The 24182-nt window shown below is 40.6% G+C and overlaps 1 protein-coding gene and 1 pseudogene across 1 annotated transcript; one reads left to right on the forward strand and one right to left on the reverse strand.

Annotated features, from left to right (window-relative positions):
- The first annotated feature begins 6893 nt into the window (after positions 1 to 6893).
- Positions 6894 to 7746, forward strand: LOC117707362 (14-3-3 protein theta pseudogene; annotated as a pseudogene).
- Positions 7747 to 20284: 12538 nt separating this feature from the next.
- Ivl (involucrin) lies at positions 20285 to 23877 on the reverse strand. The gene is made up of 2 exons (XM_076932834.1): positions 23798 to 23877; positions 20285 to 22849 (listed from the first exon to the last, which is right to left on the reverse strand). Exon 2 carries the CDS (start codon positions 22824 to 22826, stop codon positions 20628 to 20630), a length of 2199 nt encoding a protein of 732 aa, XP_076788949.1. The 5' UTR covers positions 22827 to 22849; positions 23798 to 23877; the 3' UTR covers positions 20285 to 20627.
- Positions 23878 to 24182: the final 305 nt, after the last annotated feature.

Here is a 24182-nt window from a genome sequence, read left to right on the forward strand (position 1 = left end):
GTTTTTATAAGATAACAGTGAATTCTTTGGGACAGTCTTACACAGTATCATATAGAATTGAAAGTAACCATCACAAAGCTCTATTGCCCACAGCTTCCTAGAAAATATAAAGCCTGCTCAATCCTGTTTTCTCCACACCTTTATCATAAGTTGATGGCAAACATGCTTCTCCTCTGCCCCTGCATGTATTCTGATTTAGGGATAGCTTTATACTACTTACCTAGTTTAGAAATTCTTGTCTTCCCAAAATTTGCCCTCCACCCAGTACCTTACAAATCATTTCATCATTCTATCACCATCTGATAAAGGTCCACAGAGGTTGAAAATTTAGTATATGTAGAGATGGTACAGAAATTGGTACAAGGCCAATTTCTAGGGTGATAAGCTTCAAGGTGGCAGCAGGACTTCCTGATACTGACCCAGATCAACAAGAGGGAGAATAGTGAATGATATAAAAACACACTATGTGCACAATATTTTATTTTTAAAGATTTAGTATGTACATTGATCTCAGTGAACAATACTATGCACTAGCCACTGTTTTCTGTGCTTTGGTAAGAACAGTAAACCTGAGCTCTATTGTCTTAACAAAGTTTTAAGTATGTTATTTTTTGTTTTTAACTGTGGGCATGGTGTCACACAGTTCTTAAGAATGTCCTTGCCTTTCATGTCTGAAACTTTATACTTATTAATCATCATATCCCACTTCTCTCAACTCTCATTCTATTACATGTTTCTATTATTTTTATGTGTTTAACTATTTTAGATACCTCAGAGGAATGGAAACACAGCATTTATCTTTTTGTAACTAGCTTAGATCACTCAGCACACTCAGCATACTGACCACAACATGACTGTTTTCCACCTTTTTTTCAAAGGACCACTATACTACTCCACAGTATGTACATGGTGCTTTTTCTTTATGTATGTATTGATTGGACATATGTTTAAATTGTTTCAGTGGCTTTACTACAGTGAGTGATTAATAGGAGAAATTAATTTGAGATTGTAATATCTATTTATCTGTAAGCCCAGAATCTGATTTTTGGAATCATTGATATATTTTAAATTTTTAAATAACTACTGGTTTAATATTGTTGCTGAACCATTTAAATTCCCACTAATAGTTTACAAAGTGTCCAAATTTATCCATATTCTTCCTCAAACTATTTTTACATGTGTTTTATAATAACAATCCTAGCGAATATGAGGTAACAATGCACTGTGGGTTATTTTATTTTATTTCAATTTTAGGAATTTTAAAGCAGAGTTTCTCTGTGTAGACCTATCTTTCCTGGAATTTACTTTGTAGACTAGGCTGGCCTGGAGTTTAGAAATCCACCTGCCTCTGCCTCCCAAGGGCAAGGATTAAAGGTGTGTGCTGCCACTGCCTATCTATCTATCTATCTATCTATCTATCTATCTATCTATCTATCTATCTATCTAATGCAAGTAGGTGCTCACATTCCACAGCACACATGTGAAAACAAGAGTACAAGTTACCTGAAACACTGATTCTTGGGAATCACACTTAACTTTGGCAACAAATGCCTTTACCCACTAGGGCATATACCCAGCTTTTCATTGTGGTTTTGATTTTATTTCTATAATGCTCTAATAATGTAAAGGTGTTGATCACCTTTAGATACACTTGTTGGCTACCTCTGTGTATTCTTTGGAGAAATGTCTATTCATGTTCTTTCTTTATTTTTAATGAAATAAACATACATGCATATATATCCTTTGTTCATTTTTTAATTAAACACAAATACACACACACACACACTCACACTCAGTTTTGTCTGCAAGTATGTCTGTGTGTCAAATGTTTTCTTGGCCTGCAGAGGTCAAGAGAGGGTATCAGACCCCAAGAACTATATATACAGTTGGCTGTACACCATTATATCCGCCCCAATCCTCCTTTAAGCCTCAAATTTAAAATCAAACTCTTGCTGTCTTTATTGCTATTGATTTGTAAAAGTTCTTTCTATTGTTTTGGATGTCAGGTCTTTATCACATGTATTCCTCAGTTTGTAGGTTTTTCTCATTAGAAATTTCTCATTTCTCATTTTTCTCATTGTTTTTTATGTACAGAAAATTTTACCTTGTTGAAATACATTAAAGCATATGTAAATAAACATAAAGAAATTTATGTTCATAGGCTGTACAATTTAATCTTGTATAAAATACCCACAATATCTGAAGTCATCTACAGACTTAATGTGATCTCCATAAGAATCCCAATGGCATTTCTGTAGAAAGATTTAAAAATCCTAAAATTCACATGAAATCACAAAAGATACCAAATAACACAACAATCCCAAAGAAAAACAAAACCATCACACTTCCTGGTTTTAAAATGCATTATAAATCTAGAGCTATAAAATATGTTATATTGGTATAAAACAGCCATGTAGACCATTGGAACATATGAAACTCCTCCAAATAAACACAGACAGACAGACAGACAGACAGACAGACAGACAGACACACAAACATGATCAACTGTCAATAATGGTCTCAAAAAGACATAATGGATAAAGGATGGTCTATTCAATCACTGATTTTAGGAAAACTGAATATTTATATGCAAAAGAACAAACCTGGATCCTTATATTCTACACAAGCATCGACTAAAAATGAGTAAGAGATTTAAATATAAGCTGAAAAGTGGAAAGCCACTAAAATAAATGTAGAGAAAAGTTTGATGACACTGTAATAAGCAAGAGGGTTTTGTTTTTTTCATTTGTTTGTTTGTTTTGTTTTGTTGACTTGATATCAAAAGCCACAAGCATTAAAGGGAAAAAAAAAGACAAACACAATCCCAGTGCAATGGTGACTTTCTAGGCATAGAGGACAAAGGTAGAGCCTTCCCCTGCAGAGTTTATATCCAGGTGTGGAAAGACAGATGGCATGCACAGGTACAATTAAAAAATAAGTAAGTAGTAATTTTAGGCAATTAAGGATAGCTATGAAGAAACCACAGTGTGGCAATGTTTAACTATGGTAGCAGGTAGCCACTCTAAGGCGTGGAAGCTGGGACAGAGTGAAGGGAAGGTATCATGAATAGGTCTATGAGTGAAAGGCTGGTCTCAATGTGCTCCCTAGGCATTGTGTGCTTGCAGAATACTTGGTGACTAACAAGCATCACCAGAAAGCCAGGAAAAGCCTAACGTATCAGGGTGTGCGGGATGTAGGGAGTCTAAGTCAACTTTGATTTGGTCTAGGCTTTGCTTGTGAAAGGTGGCTCTGCTGCCCTTAGAAATTGAGTTGAACAGGTAAGAGCTGGGACTCCTGTCTTCTCCTAGGATGCTTATTAGGTGAATAAGGCATATATTTTTATTAAAAAATGTTATTATAAAATTATCCAAGGTGGGGGATGGGAGAGAAGAGGGAGACTAAATTTTAAGAAAGGTAGCAGTAGTTTTCTTACTTAAGGTGGTTTAAATGTTAGCGTTCAAAATGAGATGGTTTTGCTGTATGAGCACATTCAATCTTGTCAGACCCGATGGGCGATGCAGAGAAAGGGATCACTATAGACAAATGGTCTCTTGCTGCAGGAATCCAGTCCTAATACACATCTCACTGGAGGATCCCCTGCCCACAGTTGGTCCACTCAACTTTCCAGCTTCATCTCATGTTCCCGTCACAGTTCCTGCATGTTATAGGGCTTTTTTTGCTGTATAGTAAGAGTTTACTCAGGTCTGGAAATGTCTATTCTTCCACATCAGCCATGAAACATACCTTTTCTTTATCATCTGTTCCATCACTATAACTAGATCTTATAGAAGATAACAGTGAATCCATAATGGCATTCAGGCCCAGTATCTCTCTCTCTCTCTCTCTCTCTCTCTCTCTCTCTCTCTCTCTCTCTCTCTCTCTCTCTCTTTCTCTCTCCTTCCTACACCTCCACCTATTCCATTCATCAACAGGTTCTCACATGTCATGTAGGCGGTTCTCTTTAAGAACTTTCTTAGTATCTTTCATTTGTTCTCTGTTCACTGGAGTCTAGTCTTCTAAGTACCAATTTCATGCCATCTGCCCATGAAAGACCTTTAGGAACCTATAGATCATCTCTGAGGATTGCAAAGAATTCACTATGGAAATGGTATCTAGACCCGAGCACAGCTGAGTTTAAATCCCAGTGACTAACAGAGTGACTTTGAGCAAGCAACTTGCCCTGTCTATACCTCAGGTGCTGTTGTGCCAGGAAGATGGAATATGCATACACATTTGACACTGACTAACCTGTGTGCAATGCTCAATAACAATAACAATTGCTGTTTGTAGAAGCATTCGTACATTTATGGTATGTCTCTACTCTGACTCTTTAAGAGACATATGTATCACTATGTATTTGCAGTCTTCCCACATACAAAACCCAGTTACTTAAACTTTTTTTGATGCTTTCTTAAATATCAGAGCTATTCAATATTAGTCTTACAGATACACATCATAGCACTACTGGGTAGGGAGAAAACACAGAAACTGTGGAATATAAACTAAACTTCTTAGATGCTATTTTCCATTTGCAATCCTTACCAGTGTGGTGCTCCACCCCTTGGTAGATTATTGCTTAGACATTACTTTGATTCATTTTTGCTTGTAAATTCTCTAAAGCATATAAGCCAAAAGTCAACCATTGTAGTAATCTTTTCAGGCATCCTCACTCTTCAAATTATAATGTTTGCTTTGAATGGTAGTTAAAAAGCAGCACTACATGTTATATACTTTTAATTTTTCTATGTTTTGGGATAAATGAACTGAATAATGAGAAATGCAGTCATCTTGGGCTATACATCCACCTAAGAAATAAAAAGAACATAGCAATGTGGACCTTAGTTTTATTCAGTAGTGTACTGAGCTCCACAGGATTTTGTCACAGATATGGCAGAGTATTGTGGCATAGATGGCTACAAGTATTAAAGAGGAGACTGGAGTTGGTGACATGTGGTGAGTCTACTCAGTACTGGGTGGAATTCCATGGTTCATAGCCACATGTCAGTGATGATAGAGAAGGTGGCACCAAGGTCTACAATAGCATCGGAGTAGAGGTTTGAAGTGATAGACTACATAGACACCTTGATCAGAACAAAAACACCAACTACAATTGGAGACTAAGCTGGACCTGGATTTCTAACTAGAGTTGGCACTATGACAACAGCAGAATAGATGGATTCTAGTGCTGAAGTTGTAAAGTGATTTCAGTGTCAAAGAATATAATCAGCATGCTTTGAATTTCTGGCAAGAGGGAGCAAACCAAGACAGAGTATGAAGGCTGCAACAAATAATGCTTCATTGCATGTCATGGTGCATGCCATCAAGAATCAAGCACCCTCAGGGGAACAGGACTTCTCAAAGTTGTCTGTCACCGGAATGGAGCAGATGCTAACTAGTGTACACAAACTCTCTGACAGGGAATATAAAACAACTCATTCAAAGAAAGCTAAGAGTGTTTAAGAGAACACAGAGAAAAAATACAGCAATCTTATCAGAAACTTTGCAGAGAAATATAAAAGTTAAAGAATAAAAACCCTTAAGCTGAAAAATATACTACGCAGAATGGAACATAAAGAAAAACCAGAAACAAAAACATTAAGAGCAGAAATAGAGCACGAAATAATTGACTGGTGATTTTTGTAGCAAGGGTTTATGAAAAGTAAGGCTTACTTTATAGGAGAGGAGGGATGAGAGATTATGGGAATTTTGGAACACACACACACACAGAGGCAAAAATATTCATATCCTCAAAGTTCAAGGGAAATCTGAAGATGCTAAAGGAGTAGAAATCTTACTTCAAAATAAAACTTCCCCAACATGAACAAGGATAGAGATATCCAAGCAAAACAAGGCCACAATTCATATTGTGCAGAATTTGGCTAAGCATTTTCTCTATTAATGACAAAGCTTGATCTCAATGAAAAAAAGAAAGAAAGAGAGAGAGAGAGAAAGAAAGAGAGAGAGAGAAAGAGAAAGAAAGAAAGAAAGAAAAAGAAAGAAAGAAAGAAAAGAAAAGAAAAGAAAGAAAGAAAGAAAGAAAGAAAGAAGTAAACAACATAGAGGAGTTTGCAAACATGCCTGAGAGCAGAGACCTCAGGAGCCAGAGGAGGGTGCCATGCCATCTGCACCATACTGAGTGAGGAAGATGGTTGATGTGAACACTTCATCTAGAAAATGATGTTTTAGGAATGAACCTGAGATGAAGGCATTTCTAAACACACAAAAAGATGAAAAAAATGTACCACCAACAGACCTGCTCTGTAAGGAATGCTAAAAGTACTTTGTTGAACTGACAGGGATGTTAATGAGTTAGAAGAAAACACAGGCTTAAAATTCCTTGGTACGAGTAACCATAAAAACAGATTCGTAGTGCCCTAACATTGTAAAACCATTCATAGGCTTGGCATAACAACCAAAGTAGCAAACAACTGAAGCAAAGGGTAAATTAATGTGATAAGATTCAAAGACATAACCAGGTCATCAGATACTGAGCATACTTGGCCAATGGTGCTTAAGGACAGTGTCTCATCAGCACATGTTCTCCCTCTCTTTACTGCTCTATCTGATTTTTAAGTTTTATTTCCTATTGTATGCTGTTATCATTCAAAATAGCTTGTCATAATCAAAAGATGTCTCCTTATGCATCATATGAACGTCACATGAAACAAAAATCTGTGATTGACAAACTGAAAACACTAGCAAGAATTAAAAGCAAAGTGAGTTATGTACCCACACATGAAACTGCAAGAGAGGAAAGAAAAGAATGACAACAAATGACAAAGCCAAACTACAGAATGCCTCTAAAAAGACTTCACCTATCGGGGACTTGCGTCGCAGCCACGGAGACTACAAGGAAGACTCCGGATCTGGCTCAGCACTTGCCCTCACTTGCCATGGAGAAGACCATGCTGATCCAGAAGGCCAAGCAGGTAGAGTGCTACGATGACATGACTACCTGCATGAAAGCCGTGATGGAGCAGGGCGCTGAGCTGTCCAACGAGGAGCATAACCTGCTGTTGGTGGCCTACAAAAATATTGTCTGGGGCCACAGGTCTGCCTGGAGGATCATCTCAAGCATTGAGCAGAAGATGGACACTCCCAACAAGTAGTTGCAACTGATCAAGGACTATCAGGAGAAAGTGGAGTCTGAGCTGAGGTCCATCTACACCACAGACCTGGAATTGTTAGATAAGTAATAGCCAATGCAACTAATCCAGAGAGTAAGGTCTTTCTATCTGAAAATGAGAGAAGATTATTTTTGGTATTTTGCTGAAGTAGCTTGGGGTGATGACCGAAAACAAATGATAGAAAATTCCCAAGGAGCCTACCAAGAGGCCTATGATATAAGCAAGAAAGACATGCAACCTACACATCCAATCCACCTGGGGCTGGCTCTTAACTTTTCTGTATTTTACTATGAGATCCTTAATAATCCAGAGTTTACCTGCATACTGGATTATACGGCTTTTGACAAGGTCATCACAGAGCTTGATACACTGAACGAAGGAAGCCTCCTATAAAGACAGCACCCGCATCATGCAGTTGCTTAGAGACAACTTATCATTATGGACATCAGACAGTACTGGAGAAGAATGTGATGCAGTGGAGAGTCTGAGAACTAAAGGCATCCAGGGCACCAATCTCCTTCCCCTCAAGAAAATCTTTTTTAAATCTCCATTCCTTAATCCACTTAGATTTCCTCTAGCAAGGAAGCACATTCATGTGTATGGGATCAACTGTTTATAGTCTTTTCACACTGCAGCTTTGGGGAAACTCCATCCCTTGGTTTGTGTTGTCTCCACCTTCCTGGTGTGCAGTTACTACTGTAGAAAAGTATCAATAGCTTCATTTCATATAAACACGAGTACCTTCCAGACACTTGTGTAGAGGACTGACAGCACATTTGGTATTTAAGTAATCTGAACCAGTTCTGCAAGTGGCTGTGTTTTGTATTACTGTGAAGATATGGAAATGTAGTGCATTAAAATTTAAAGTAATTATTATAATAACTTCTTGATATCTACATTCCTTCTCTGAACCTTCTTGGGGGTTTCCTTTCAGAAGCAACTTTTCCATGCTCTTATTACAAATTCCTTTTTAGTAGGATCCAGAAGTGTTAGATTGAATGGGAAAGTGCTTAATGCATCCTGGCTTGGGGTCACAGATTGAAATGTCTCCTTGTCACATATTCTGGAGGTTGCATCTGTCTGTGACAACAGGAGTTTCCTTATGCATTCTTCATTTGCTGCTGTTTACGTTGACAACTTCCTTCCCAATAAAAATTCACTTACACCTCCAAAAGAAAAAAAAAAAAAAAAGACCTCAGCTATCAGTGAGCACCCTAATCACACATGGATTAAAAGTGCCAATTTAAAGAATAGAGCGAGTGAATTTGTACAAAAAATTAGATTAAACCATAAGCCTCACAATAGAAGCTCAATTCTATCCAGGCACACATGGACTGATACTTAAGGGATTTGAATAAGATATTTCAAGCAAATGGAACCCTAGTCAAGTAGGAACATCAATGTTTAGGTTAAAAAAAAAAAAAGACTTTCAATCAAAATCAGGAAAAGAGACAAGGGCATTCTGTAAGAATGGTCAATTCAGGAAGAAGAAAGAGGAATTCCAAATACATATCTCATACAAAGTACCTAACTACAAAACGTGGTAATTCCTAGGCCCAATGAGAGAGATTAGCTGAAATGCAGCACTCATAAAAGACTTCAACAGCACACTGTCACCAACATATACATCATCAGTAAGGAAAATCAGCAGTATGCAACAGAATTCAATTACACCGTATATCAAATGAACATTACATCTAAGAAAAGGTCAGAATATACACATTGGTTGTTCTCTCTTTACCAGTATTTTAGCTGTAGGTGGCACCCTAGTTCCAGTTTTGCTATAAGTCAGTTGTCATTATGTGGGTGTTTCAGAACTAAGGACCAACGCCCAAGAAAATCACAGATTTACCTTGTCTACCATAAACAAGTAAATTAACTACAGAGAATTTTCTGTCCTTAGTATCTTCTGCCTGATGCCAAGGTAGACCTCAATGACTCCTCCATGTCATTAGCCTGAGATCGGGCACTATGGGATTCAGTTCATCTCTGGATCAACTTGGATGAACCAGCTAGAAGCTCCTGTGTCTCAACACTGTGTGTGGCATCTAAGGATCCAAGCTAGGGAAGTTGCAGGCCCTCAGACCAGGAGAAGCTTTCAGACTTTAAATTATGGTCTTTGATCCATTAGATTTGTTTTTGTGCATGTTAAGATATACGGATTTGCCAGGCAGTGGTGGCACACGCCTTTAATCCCAGCATTTGAGAGGCAGAGGCAGGTGGATTTCTGAGTTCGAGGCCAGCCTGAGTTCCAGGACAACCAGGCTTACACAGAGAAAAACCCTGTCTCGAAAAACCGAACAAACAAACCAAAAAAAAAAAAAAAAACAAAAAAAAAAACAAAAAAAAAAACAAAAAAAAAAACATATGCAGATTTAAAGATGTTGGAGCATCTTTAAAAATGATTCTGGTCAAATTAGCTACATGTAGAAAGATAAAACTGTATCCTCATCTCTCACTGGACATGAAACACTCAACTCCAAGTAGATAAAGGACTGAGCTTTGACATATGGCCTAATAATCTGAATCTGATAAGGGAGAAAATAAGGAATATTCCTGTATTTAAAGGCACAAGAAAGTACTCTGGTGACAAAGGCATTAAAACCAACAGTTGACTAATGTGATCCTAGAAAACCAAAAGGCTTATGTACAACATTTAACACTATCAATTGAATGACGAGGTAGCCTGCAAAATAAAAAAAAAATCTTTACAAGCTATACATCTGACAGAGTATTAGTATGTAAAATATACACAGAACTAAAAACGAAACAAAATAAAACAAAAAAAACCAAACAGAACAAAAAATCAGGAAATAAAACACAATTAAACAATGGGGCATGGATCTAAATAACCAATTCTCAAAATTAAATATAGTGATCAAGAAAGATTTGTGTAAATGCTCAACATCTTAGCCATTAGAAGAATGGAAATTAAAACTGCATTTAGGTTTTTATTTTACCCCAGTCAAAATAGCCAAGATCAAAAACCAAATGACAGCAGTGAGTCTGTCTGGTACTAGGCTTTCCTTTGTGTGTGAGGTAACTTTTAATTATTACTTCAATTCATTGCTTGTTATGGGTGTACCTAAATTTCTCACTTCTTCTCATTTGGGAGAATCTAAGTTTTCAAAGTAGTATCTGTTTATTCTGGTTTTCATTGAATTTTGATGTAACAACTCCTTGTATTAAGTTGAGTAATTTTTATGTTTCTTCTTCCTAGTTAGACTACAGAGTTTGTACATCTTATTTTTTATTATTTTGGAGATTATAACTACAATATTTCTTCCTTACCTTTCCTCCTTCCAAATCCTACTATAAACCCTTCTCTGATTTCCTTAAATTTAATGAGCTGTTCTTTCATCAATTGTCATTTTGTGCATATGTGTATATACAGGTATAATTTTAAGTGTAACCTATTTTGTCCATATAATATTACTTGCATATAGGTTTTCAATCTTATCAATCTTTTCAAATAACAATATTGATTGACTTTTATATATTGTTCTTTTAGTCTCTGTTTCATTAATTTCTGCTTTATATTATTTTTCTTGTACTACATTTGGGTTTGGGTTTGACATCCTGGGTTTTTTTTTTTTTTTTTTAATCTTGAGGTTCATTGTTAGATATTTAATATCTCTATGATTTCCACTTAGAAATGTTTTGCCCATATCCCAGAGATCTGCTAGATTATTCTATTATTTACATTCATTGTAGAAATTTTTTTGTAATCTTTACTTCCTCAGCGACCCGTACTTTATTCAAAAGTATATTGTCCAGTCTCCAAATATTTGTGTTGTTTCTGAGGCTTCTTTGGCTATTGATTCTAGTTTTAATTTAGTATGGTATAAAGGACAAGGAAAAACTTAACATTTTTGTATTTTTTTCTTTTAGTCTTCCCTCATGCATTACATCCTATAGTTTCCCTTCTATCCACTCCTCCAAGTCACCCCTCTAACCTTACCTGTAACCAGATCTTCTCCTTCATTTCCCTTCAAAATAAAGAATGGGTTTCCCAGGAATACCCACCAAACATGGCCTAACAAGATACAAAAAGACTAGGCACAAGCCTTCATATCAAGACTGGACAAGGCAGCCCAGTAGAAGGAAAAGGGTCTCAAGTACAGGCAAAAGAGTTAGAGACACCCCCCCCCCCCACACACACACACACATACTGTTGGGAATCCCTTGAGAACACCAAGCTACAAAAACATATTCAGAGGTCTTAGCTCAGACTCATTTCTAACTTTTAAAGGTGATTTTGCAGCATAAACTACAATTAATTTTAGAGAAATATTACATGTGCTGATCAGAAGAATATTTTACTTTACTAGTCTATAGGTTGAATTATTCTTTATATTTCTGTTTAATCCAATTGATCCATAGCATTGCTTTTCTATGAAACTTCTTTGTTTATTTTATTTTATTTGGTTGCCTTCCCCAAAGTTCCTTATACCATTTCTCTTCCCCCTTGCCTCTGAGAGGGTGCTTCCTCCACCAGACCTCCCCCTTTCCTGGGTCCTCAAGTCTCTCAAGGATTAAGCACATCTTCTCTGCTCTATTTGTGCCAGCGGGATAGGACAGGCCTATGTATGCTCCTGGTTGGTGGCTTAGTCTCTGGAAGGTCCCTGGGGTTCAGGTTAGCTAAGACTGCTGGTCTTCCTATGGAGTTGCTCTCCCCTTCAACTTCTTCAGTCCTTCCCCTAATTTAGCCATAGGGTTCCCCCACTTCATTTGGGTGTAAGTATCTGCTTCTGTCTCAATCAGCTGCTAGTAGGAACTTTCAGAGGACAGCTTCCATCTGTAAGCACATTATCATATCAGTAATAGTGTCAAGCCTTGGTGCTCCCTGCCCCCTATGAGATGGATCTCAAGTTGGGCCAGCCATTGGACCACCTTTCCTTCAGTCTAATTTCCATGTTTGCCCCTGTAGTTCTTTTAGATAAGAACAATCCCAGGAAATTATGACTGTGGGTTAGTAACCCTGTCCTTTCACTTGAGGCCCCAACTATGTACTGGAGGTGGATTCTCTGAGTTTTCTCTCCCCAGTGTTGGACATTTTGGTTAAGGTCCTTAGAGTCCTTAGAGTCTCTCACCTCCCAGGTGGCTGATACTTTCTAGAAGTTCCCCCCACCTCTCACACCTGAGGCTGCTTATTTTCATTCATTCTCCTGGTCCTCTGAGCTTCTCTCCTGTCTCTCCCCACCAATACGTCTAATCCTGTTCTCCTTTTCCCCTCCCCTTTCCCTCTCTTACACAGATCCCTCCCTCCCTCTGCCTCCCATAATTATTTTCTTCTTTCTTCCAAGTGGGATTGAAGCATCCTCATTTCTTTCCTTTAAAAAAATGTATTTAAAAACAAGAATAGGGCCCAGGACAGTAGGGAGATAGTGAACTTCTTCCCTCAAAGGGTGGGCTTAGAAGCTGGTGTGTGTGCTTGTGCTTGTGCGTGTGCGTGTGCATGTGTGTGTGTGTGTGTGTGTGTGTGTGTATATATATATATATATATATATATATATATATATATATGTATGTATGTATAGTTTTTAAAAAAATATTTTTTGGCAGAGGTTACATTGTTGCTATTTTCTAAGGTTAGCTGAATATGAAGAATCCAGATTTTGGAAAGGAAAAAGATGAGATACATGGAATGAGAGAGAGGAACGCCTCAGCATAAAGGGGATCCTCTGCACCCTAGGCAGCCATTACTCTCTTGCAAAACCAATCAAATATAGAAACCAATAAAAGAAGCCCCCAAATGGAACAAAAATGGAGGAAAAATATTTTCACAGATGAAGATAGTATCCATTTGCTTCATTTTCCTGGAGAGAGGAAGAGGCAAGAATGGTCATGGCAGGAGGGCAGCCTGGTGACAAGAGGCTGAGACTCCAGGCAGTGGACCAAGAGTGCCCCTGCTTAGCTTGTAGGGGCATGGGCCCAGCCTCTTGGCCCACTTTCTGAACCTTTCTTTAAGTACCTCTCAACCATTCAAGATTCTTCTGTTGTGAATTCAATGTTTAGCTCTATACTCCATTTTTTAAAATTAGATTATTATTTTGGAGGTTAATCTAAATTCTTTATATATTTTAGATATTATCTCCCTGTTGATTTTTAATTTGGAAGATCACCTAAACATGATCAAGGATATTTAAGTTTCTCATTATAATTATGTAAGGACTTACAAATTTCTTCTTATGTGCTTTAGATTTTATCTTATGGAATTATTTATTTGAAAGCCTCAAGATTTGCTGTATAAATATAATAGGTATATTTTCATTTTGATAAATTGTTCAGTTTATTAATATGTAATGCTCATATTTATTTTTCTGATAAAATTTGGGTTGAAATATACTTTATTAGACATGAGAATTGCTCTGCCATCTTTCTATTTATGTGGGTTTTCTGGAGACAATAGTTAGATCTTACTGTTTAATTTATGTTAGTCTGAGTCTTTTTAATTGGTAAAGTAAAGCACTTTGTGTTTATGATTATTGTTAATAATTATTGTTAATAGGGATTTGCTATTTCTTCTGCTTTGGTTGACTGTTATTCTGGCTGACTAGATTATTGATATTTCTTTTCTTCCTCCTCTGTTAGTATTAAGAATTTGATGGCTTACTATGGTATCTAATAATTTTTATTTGGGGTTCTAAATGCATCTTCCATTTGAATAAATATCTCTTTTTCTAGTTTTGACAAATTTGGGTCTAGAATCTCAGTGAATAAATTGTCTGAGCCTTGAGGCTTCATATTATCTCTTTCTTCTACCCTGTGGATTCTTAAGTTTATCCTTTTAAAATATTCCAGAATTCTTGGAATTCATTGTCACATTCATAAACTTCTTTTATTCATGTGTATCTTTATGAATTATTGTCCTGACCTTGCTTTTCATCCTTGAAAGTTAGTACTCTGCAGTCTTATTTGTCAATGATACCTTTCATTTTAATTTTTATTTTCTTGACTCTTTTCTTTTCTATGCTCTCTAATTCTTTTTAAACATCTCAATTTTCTTTTTTAAAATTTTTTTCCATTTTTTATTGGATATTTTATTTACACTTCAGATGCCATCCCCTTCCCCATTCCCCCCCTTAGAAAACCCCTATCCCATGCCCCCTTTTCCTTTTTGCATTTATACACTGTTTTAAAAATGTTAATCAAAGGCTTTATAAGTTTGGTAATGCTCAATCAGAGGTGTAACGCACTACCCAACCTAGATATATCAGCTATCTTTGACTGGTGGAGATACATGAACATCTGCCTCCCTGTCTCCCCCCTCTTTCTCTCTCTGATCACCTAGCTTCTCCTCTCCTTCTTCTCCTCCTCTCTTTACTCCTCCTCTTCCTCTCAGTACTCATCCCACCTTAGCTCCTCCTACATATCACCCTTCCTGTTAAAATAAAACTTTTCTCTCAAAATACATTTAGAGCATAATTATGCCTATTTGTACCAGTGAGGTACAAGATAGTCCTAATACCCAGTCCATCATTTTGTTGACTAACCAGAACCTCTGTCATCTATCCTAACTAAAACATTTAGTTCTGAACCTGGCTTTAGGATGAATGTCAGCTGACGACCATCCACTCAAATCTTTTCTCTCAAGGTAAATAGCCAGGATTGGCTATGAGACTATAAGTTTTCCACCCCATCAGAAATCCAGAATGACTGAGTTAACTATAATTGTGGGAAGCACAAAGCATAGCTTCTAAACCTTAGCCAATTTATAGAGACCTCTCAACACCTGGACAGTCCCTCTACTACAAGACGTTGGAGCATCTGTTCTTCCGCCTTCTGGCCCAGGGTCATCTGACAGACCTTAGTGCGGCCGAATTATTAAGGGCCAATTACTTTGTCTAGGCAATATCTCAATTTTCTAGATGAAATTCCTCATCATGTTTTTAAATTTTTCCTCCAATTTATTGATTATTTCATTTAGTAACTTCCTATCTAGGTCCGGAACTATTCTAACTTACTTATCTAGACCCTAATTTGATTTTCTTACTTCACTCATCTGCTTATTGAGTTCTTGATATTGACATTGACATTGACACTGATCTATACTCTGAAATATTTTCTGGCAGTTCAATTATCTTGTTGTTTTTGCTATCCTTAGTTGAAAGGTTGTCAGTTTGTGGGTGAGTTACAGGGAAATGGTGCTTAGTGATTTTTCTGTTCCTTTGTTGTTTTTGCACATCTGTTGGGAATTTTGTGTTTTGTAATTCTTATAATGCACCTCCTACCCTAGTGGTTTCATTTGGTTTCAGTTTATTATATAGTGCCTTAGGCATGATAAATCAGCTGAGTCTTTTGGAAAAGATCAGGGAAAGATATAAAGGGACTTGTCCATATGGTGGTGATCCAGGCAACAGAAAGTTTGGGGGAAGGCTATAATATTTCAGTGTCCATTCTTAATAACTTTCTTCTACCAATTATGCCCAAATCTCCTAAAGGTTGCAAAGCCTCCTAAAATAGAACCACCAGTTAGGAAACATAGTCAAAACACAAGCCTTGTGGAATACATTCCTGGTTCAAACTTATAATCCATTCCAACAATAAGGGCCAATACATCAAAAGTCCATGTCCATACTATGGGTATTTCTGATTGCCTTACTGAAGCTAATGGCAAGCAGGGCTTGTGCCTGATGTTTCATGATCTAACTGATATGAATCACTGATGAGGGCTAACCCAAGCACTGACCTGGTTCAGTGGAAATTTTAAGAACATGTTATCAAAAGTGCCCACCATGTCCATGGAGAGAAGCCAAGGTCCCATGCTCCAGCCGGAGGCTGCAGTGACGTAGATGTATTGGCATTATTGGTCCATGCCACTGTGCGGGCCTTGAGCAAGAGGAAACTGCAGCCAAAGCAGTGGTGCTCACCTTGTCCCCCTCTATTCCGCACCCCTTCCGAGTCCCCTTTGCCCTCGAAAGAGACACGTGAGGCAGTGTTCAGGTAGTTACTACAACAAGGCTTTATTCTTGTATCAGCAGAAGCGGAAGACACCAAGCCCAGAAAAGGCACTGCTTATATGCACCCTAGAGTAGCGTGTTCACTTCTGATTGGCTGTTCACTTATCACCCCATATTACGCCCCGGGGATGGGCAGTGGCTTGGCGCGCTTTCGCCTCTTGCACCTGCGCAGTTTAGTTGTTTACTTGTGGGAGCACCGGATGCCCGTGCCATCTTGTAATGGTGAATGTTGTCATGCTCACCGCGGCTCCTAACACCCCTCTGCTGTGAACAGGATAAAACTTTTTTATTGGATGTTTTATTTACATTTTAGATGTTATCCACTTCCTCCATCCCCCCCCCCCCGAAAACCCCCTATCCCACCCCCACCCCCCACTCCTTAAAGACAAGCCTGAGCACGTGGGTCTGAAAGTTGGTGTTCGAACCAGGGGCTGTAACAGCTTCTCTTACAGTCTGGAGTATACAAAGACAAAAGGAGAGTCTGATGAAGAAGTTATTTAAGATGAGTCCGAGTGTTCACCAAGAAGAAAGCACAGCTAACCCTGTTAGGAGCAGAGATGGACTATGTGGAAGACAGACTGTTCAGTGAGTTCGTGTTCAGTAACCTCAGCGTCAAGGGAACCTGTGGTTGTGGTGAAAGCTTTAACGTTTGAAACCTCAGGACTGCAAGGTTCAGGAGAACTGGGTCTGTCTACCATGGAGCTTACTGAAGAAATCATGTGATGTCACGTGCTCAGAGGTTATTGTGTGTGGCTTCCTCATGGGTGAAAATAACGTGACACATTTGGAAATCAAGCCAACATGTTAAGAGTTCTGAAAACATGGTATTTGTACTCTCTGTAAGACACAGAAACTGAGAAGCCATTGGTTTCCTTGAGTCATTCTGTTCTGTACAGAAAACTCCTACCCTGCCCTTATGCTGTAGCCTGCTTTGTGCTAGAACCAGCTTCGTGGCCATTACTTTTCTGGGAATTGAGGAATGGGATAACAGGTGTGTGGCTAGATGACAGAAAGGCTTGAGAGTGTCTCCTGGTCCTTTCTCATCTTTTGTCAACCCCCAATCTCATGCAGGAGGACTGTGGGTAACAGTGTAGTGGGACCTCATTTCCCTCACCTTTGGCATGGCCATTACATTTTTACCAAAAATGTGATTATCATATGACTTGTTTGCTAGCCCTTCAACACAGCTCCTGAATTCTGAGTTCCAGTATCAGAAGGTGAGAACTACCAGGCCTGATTTCAGTCTGTCCTCTCCGGTGTGCTTCATGATGGTTTGCTTAGACCTTTCAGTTAGAAGCACTTACAGTAAGCAGCCAGCTAGCTCAGTCAGCCCTTAATTACCAAGAGGAGTTCTCAGAGCTTCTGCCCAGCTCTCCCTTCCTCACAGTTACAGCAGTGCTGTCTGAAACATTCAGTGAGTATGACTGGCATCGGCTTCCCGCCTGGCCAGCACTCACACTAGAGTTTAATTTATAGAGACTGCGTTAGTTTTCTTTTGAATGGAATTGTGTAAACCCTTTCGTGTGAATTGCCATTTTGTTTATTTAGAATGTTGAAACAATAGTTTCTTACAGAAACAATCTGCAGCAGTGAGATTACTCTCAGCACAGGACCTGTGGAGCAGAACATGCAAGTTTTTCCAGTTGTCAGTATGCATATGCTTTCTGGTTTCTAAATGAAATTGCTAATTTTTAAATTGTTTTTATCACTAGTTTTTGAGCCATGGTTTTGTTGTATACTACAGGCCAGCCTTGAACCCACAATCCTCCTGCTTCAGCGTTCTGAGGCATGTGCTACCACACCTGGATCCCAAGTTTTTCTTTAAGTGGTCTTGACTGACTTGGGTTGGACATCTTAAGGAAGCTGTGATTTCATTTGTAGAAGGCTGAGTCTCATGTAGCTGAGTTTGATATTTGTGCTATTTACTAAACTACCTACCACCAAAATATTCCAACTCGTAGTCTTATATGAATCTTGATGAGTTTGTACAGTAAATAGGATTGTTGATACATCTTTAATTTGTGCAATATTGTATGAAGAGATTGAATTATCAATTAAAAACATGCCTCTTTATCATCCAAAAAAAGAAAGAAAAAAAGAAAAGAAAAGAAAAAGAAAAGAAAAAGAAAAGAAAAGAAAAGAAAAGAAAAGAAAAGAAAAGAAAAGAAAAGAAAAGGACATGTAATCAGAAGTGAAAGGTACCTGGAGGTAGAGAATAGGCAAGACCAGCTCGGAGTCTATCCTCATGTCTGTAGTAACAACAGTATTATATAATTTGAGACAGCCCTCCAAGAGGATATGGGTAATTGGCAAAGACAAGTAATTTGAGGTGCTAAAGACAAGGAAGGAGAATTAAACACCCCAGGAAGAAGAATGTTCATAGTTTTGATGTGAATGTTGGTATTAAAGGCTACAAAGGTGACTAGGAGGCAGGGTACAGCAGGAAGGCAACAGTTGAGGTGGCTTCTGATTGAGTTTTTTCTATCCCAGTTTTCATTCCACAGTTACTGTTAGTTCAATCTTGCTTTAATAACAGAATCTCTTCTTTTCTGAGACTCATCTAGAGACTTCAGACTCCTCCTACTTTGTCCAGTGTTTTATTGGTTTCTTAAAGTCTTCACAGGGCAGGCCATAAGAATCTCAGAAATCATGAGGACAATATTTAGTTGAAAATCCAGGAAAGACTGACATTATTAATGATACTCTGTTATGCTTTCAGACAGGAGCCTACCACAACTGTCCTCTGAGAGGCTCCACCAGCACCTGACTGAAATAGATGTAGAAACCCACAGCTAAACTTTGGATGAAGCTCTGGGACTTTTACAGAAGAGTTGGGGCGAAGGATTGAGGGCCCTGGAGGGGATTGGAACACCAAAGGAAGACCAACAGAGTGAAATAACCTTGACCCTTGGGGGCTCAGAGACTAAGCCACCAAGCACAGAGCATTCACAAGCTGAACAGAAGCCTCTGGCACATAGATAGCAAATGTACAGATCAGTACCCATATGGATCCCCCACAACCAGAGCAGAGGCTGTACCTGAAACTGTTGCCTGTCTATGGAATCTGTCCCTCACCTGGGGTGCCTTGTGTGGCCTCAGAGGTAGAGGATACATCTAGCCTTGCAGAGACTTGATGAGCCAGGGTGAGTGGATACACAGGAGTAATCCCACTCCTCTCAGAAGAAGGGTAGAGATGAGGGAGAAACCCTGTGGGGGCGGGGAGACCAGGACAGAGCACCGATCAGGATGTAAAATGAATGAATGAATAAATAAATAAATAAATAAATAAATAAATAAATAAATAAATGGAAAAGAAAAAAGAAAGCCCAGGAAGGAGTCTAGAGATATTTATCAGAACCCATAAATGGAGCCTCCAAACATTCCAGGCATATTTCTAGTTCTCTTCCTCTCATGAGATGAGAAACATAGAGATGTGCTCCACTGTGGACTAATGTGGGAACAAACTCGGGGGCGGTGGAGCTGTGGTGATCATTCCACGCCACTGGTGAATCCCACATACATGAGACGGTCCAAGGTTCCAAAGGCTGGAAGTTTATTGTTCATGGGGTGGTAGTTGGATCTGGATTCCCCCCCACCCCCCACCCCACCCCCGCCCCGATTCAAGCCAGAGTGGAGCTGGCTTAAATAGGGAGGGGGAAAAGAGGAGAGACTGGGAAGGAATAACTTAATTTAATTAAGCCCTCCCTCCCCCTGCCCCTGCCTTTAGGTAACTCATGAATATGGAAATCTAGAGGCGGAGGTCTGTAGCCATGCCGTCTACCTGTAGCTATAGATGGTGTTGCAAAACCTCTCTGGGAGGAGCTACTGAGCTTCAAAGGTGTCTGCATGGCCCAGGTTAATGAAGGATGTGGACTGCAAGGAGGAGTCTGGAATCTGGGGGCGTGGGGAGATAGGCCATGTCCCTCACAGGCCATGGTCCTGTTGGGTCTCAGGCTATCTCAAACCCAGTGCTCTACCGGGAAGACCAAATCATCTCTTCAAGGCCCTACAGACTAAGATTGGAATCTGAATAGTGCACAATGGTATTGAATGAATGTATTGATAAGCCATTGTTAGTAAAGCCTCTAGTCATGACTGGTGTGCACTGAGCTTGCTTTTTGTGACTTTTTTTGTTTTTAGTCTTTTGAATATAATGAGAAACAGAAAACGAAAGGCTAAAGTAAGTACAGGATCACAGGATTTTCAGGATTTATTAGACATTGCACATATTCACAGATTCTACCACAACACTAGGAGTGACATCAGAATTGCTAACTACTGGCAGGCTTCCTCCTTTCCCCCACCCCTTGCCTCAGGAAGAGGCTGTGATATCTAAGGTTGAGCTTCTTGGGGTAGATACTGGGCCATAATATCCTGGACCCAGCCCATCGTAGACAGGAAGATGGTCAGGGCCAGAATAGATTCATGGCTGAGTAGGCCAGCCAGGGACCTTGAGGAAGTACAGATGGCTCTCTTCCCTTATGTGAGATGGTTGGAGAGTCTCTGGGACACTGGGGTGGTTGCTTTAGTTTTGGCTTCACTGCACTTCATGGTTCTGCTGCTGCTTCTTTGTAGCAAGCAAGTCTTCTCCTTTTACTGGTTGGACTAACTTAGTCTCTTGGACTCGGTCAGTACTTGGTACTAATTGCTCTATCTGCTTCTGCTGTGTTAGGTTCTCCAGTTTGTGCTTCTTCCTTTCCAGTTGCTCATCCTTCTTTGCTAGTTCTTGATCCAGTGGCTGGTCCAAGAGTTCCGTTTCCTGTACTAGATGTGAGTCATCCAGCTGCTGATTCCCTGAAGCTTTCTCTTGCTTAAGTGACTGACCCAGGCTTTTTGATCCCTGACAGCCTTCATGCTCTACCTGTTGCTGCTGCTTTCCCAGGTGTAGTTCTGGCTCACAAACTTTCTGCTTCTCTTTCTGATCCTCTGCTATATCTGGCTCATGTGACTCCTGATGCTTTCCCAGGTGCAGTTCTGGGTCATGTGACTCCTGATGCTGCTTCTCTCCCAAGTGCAGTTCTGGCTTATGTGACTCCTGATGCTGCTGCTTTCCCAGGTGCAGTTCTGGGTCATGTGACTCCTGATGCTGCTGCTTTCCCCGGTGCAGTTCTGGGTCATGTGACTCCTGATGCTGCTGCTTTCCCAGGTGCAGTTCTGGGTCATGTGACTCCTGATGCTGCTTCTCTCCGAGGTGCAGTTCTGGCTTATGTGACTCCTGATGCTGCTGCTTTCCCAGGTGCAGTTCTGGCTTATGTGACTTCTGATGCTGCTGCTTTCCCTGGTGCAGTTCTGGGTCATGTGACTCCTGATGCTGCTGCTTTCCCAGGTGCAGTTCTGGGTCATGTGACTCCTGATGCTGCTGCTTTCTCAGATGCAGTTTTGGGTCATGTGGTCCCTGATGCTGCTTCTCTCCCAGGTGCAGTTCTGGCACATGTGACTCCTGATGCTGCTGTTTTCCTAGGTGCAGTTCAGGGTCATGTGACTCCTGATGCTGCTTCTCTCCCAAGTGCAGTTCTGGCTCCTGAGACTCCTGGTGCTGCTGCTTTCCCAGATGCAGTTCAGGGTCATGTGGCCCCTGATGCTGCTTCTCTCCCAAGTGCAGTTCTGGGTCATGTGACTCCTGGTGCTGCTGCTTTCCTAGGTGCAGTTCTGGGTCATGTGACTCCTGATGCTGCTGCTTTCCCAGGTGCAGTTCTGGGTCATGTGACTCCTGATGCTGCTGCTTTCCCAGGTGCAGTTCTGGGTCATGTGACTTCTGATGCTGCTGCTTTCCCAGGTGCAGTTCTGGGTCATGTGACTCCTGATGCTGCTGCTTTCCCAGGTGTAGTAGTTCTGGATCATGTGACTCCTGATGTTGCTGCTTCCCCAGGTACAGTTCTGTTTCATGCAGCTTCTGCTTCTGGTGCTGTGCCAACTGCTGCTCCTGTTCTTGTGGTTGCTGTTGCTTCTGCCTCTGTCCCAGCTGCAGCTCCTGCTCCTGTGGCTCCTGGTGCCTCTGTCCCACCTGCAGCTCCTGCTCCTGTGGCTCCTGGTGCCTCTGTCCCACCTGCAGCTCCTGCTCCTGTGGCTCCTGGTGCCTCTGTCCCAGCTGCAGCTCCTGCTCCTGCAGCTCCTGGTGCCTCTGTCCCAGCTGCAGCTCCTGCTCCTGTGGCTCCTGGTGCCTTTGTCTCAGGTGCAATTTCTGATGCGTTTCTCCTGGAATCAGTTCTTGCTCCTCTGGAGTTTTCTGCTGCTGACCCAGATGCAGTTCTGGATCCTGCAGCTTGTCCTTCTGGTGCTGTCTCAGATGCAGCTCCTGGGGTGCCAGCATGTCTTGCTGCTGCTGCTGCTGTCTGAGATGACATTCTTGCTCTTGTAGCTCTTGGTGCTGTTGCTGTCCCAAGCACAGGAGCCCCTGGGGCTCCTGTGGTAGCTGCTGCTTCTCTGGATGCAGTTCCTGTTCCTGTAGCTCCTGCTGTGGCTTTTTCACCTGCAGTTGCTGCTTTTGTGGTCCTGGCTGCTGCTGCTGCTGCTGTTCACACTCTTGCTCAGGCAGATCCTCCACAGGGTTTTTCCCCTTCTTTTCATGTTTAGGAATGCCCTTCTTTTGAGTCTCAGTGAAGACCTGGCATTGTGCAGGATGGGGAGTCGGTTGCTTTGTTTGTTCCTGATGGGTATGAGCTGGAGAACACACAGTCTTGAGAGATTCCTGAATCACAGCTGGAACAGTCACTGGCAGTGTGTGTTGATGGGACATCTTGAAAGCTTCTGTAGACCAAACTGAAAAACAGAAAGGTCAGAGGGTGGGCTGAAGGCAAGGGAAACAGAAGAACTGCTGAGTATACAGAATATACATAATGACCCTGGTCCTTGGCATCCTTACTCCTGAATAGGCCATTCTCCCACTTCCTTAGGCTGTGAATCCCAGAAGCAGAAAAGATTTAGGTTGGAAATGGTGAGGGCAAATAAATGCTACCCAGTGAGCCCCCTTGTTCACTGGAGGAGTCTTTTTACAAAGAGGTTCTGCAAGAATAGGCTGGTTGGTAATAAGTCTGCTTTTGTCTAGTCTTTCCCTGGGTCCTGGAAAGATCGTTTCTGGGATTATGTTATGTCACAGTATGAAGGAAACCTTAGAAAAATAAGGGTCTTACAGAGGACCTCAGAGCTCTAGAAAGCTTAGAGTCTGTAGTGAAGTGGATCTGGGATTCTGTGCTGAAGAGGAGCTGGTATTGCAGCAACCTCAGACTAAACTTATCTAACACATTGCAGACCCAGCTCCCACAAAAACACTGTGGATTTCTGGACAGCTCACATAGTATTTCTGGGTTTCTGTTTTTTTTTTTTTTCCTCCAAAAATTTAGCAGGTTACCCTATTCAGCCTGAGAGCTTCTTTCTTCTTTGATCTTCTGAATGTGAGCTTGTAGTCCCAGGGCCAGGGTTGAGGAGTGAGTGGCAGCTGGAGAGTTACTGAGAACTGGAGCTTGTTATTCCAAGTCTTGTACTTCTAATAATATTTCCCCACTCTTGTTTTTCATGGCTTTCTCCACACAGAAAATACTACAGCATATTTTCCTCTGCACACCTATATGCCTCCTTGAAGGATAAGTAATCCAGCTGAATCTAGCCCCAGAGCAGTATCTACCTCAACTGTGAGTAGATACCCCTAGCCATGTTCTGGTCTGTTGAAAGCCTATAGCCCTAACTAAGGTCCCACCAGCTATTACTCACCAAACTCACAGAAGGGAGAAGTCAGAGGTTTCCAGCAGACTCTTCAGCTGAGCAGCAACCAGGGCCCTTTATACTGTTCCTGTCTATCATCCTTCTCAGGTTGGGGGTGGTGGACTGGTTTCACCACTCCAGTTGGTCAACTTCCTCCATCTCCTTTCTGAGTCACCCAATAACTTAGGCAGCAAACCCCCACACCCTCAGGCTTCCCTTTTCTAGCTCCTGTTGAACCATGTGGGAGTGTGAGGGCTTAACCTCTTCTAGCTGAGATCATCTGACCTGGGCACAGGAGAGAAGGGGGTGAGAAAGGTATTCTACTTTGTAAATTCAACCAAACTTACCTTTCAATCTCAATGAGTTTGAGTTTGGTCTGATTTTTAAGTTAGTG

This window comes from Arvicanthis niloticus, chromosome 4 (assembly GCF_011762505.2).
Source record: "Arvicanthis niloticus isolate mArvNil1 chromosome 4, mArvNil1.pat.X, whole genome shotgun sequence".
Classification (NCBI taxonomy): domain Eukaryota; kingdom Metazoa; phylum Chordata; class Mammalia; order Rodentia; family Muridae; genus Arvicanthis; species Arvicanthis niloticus.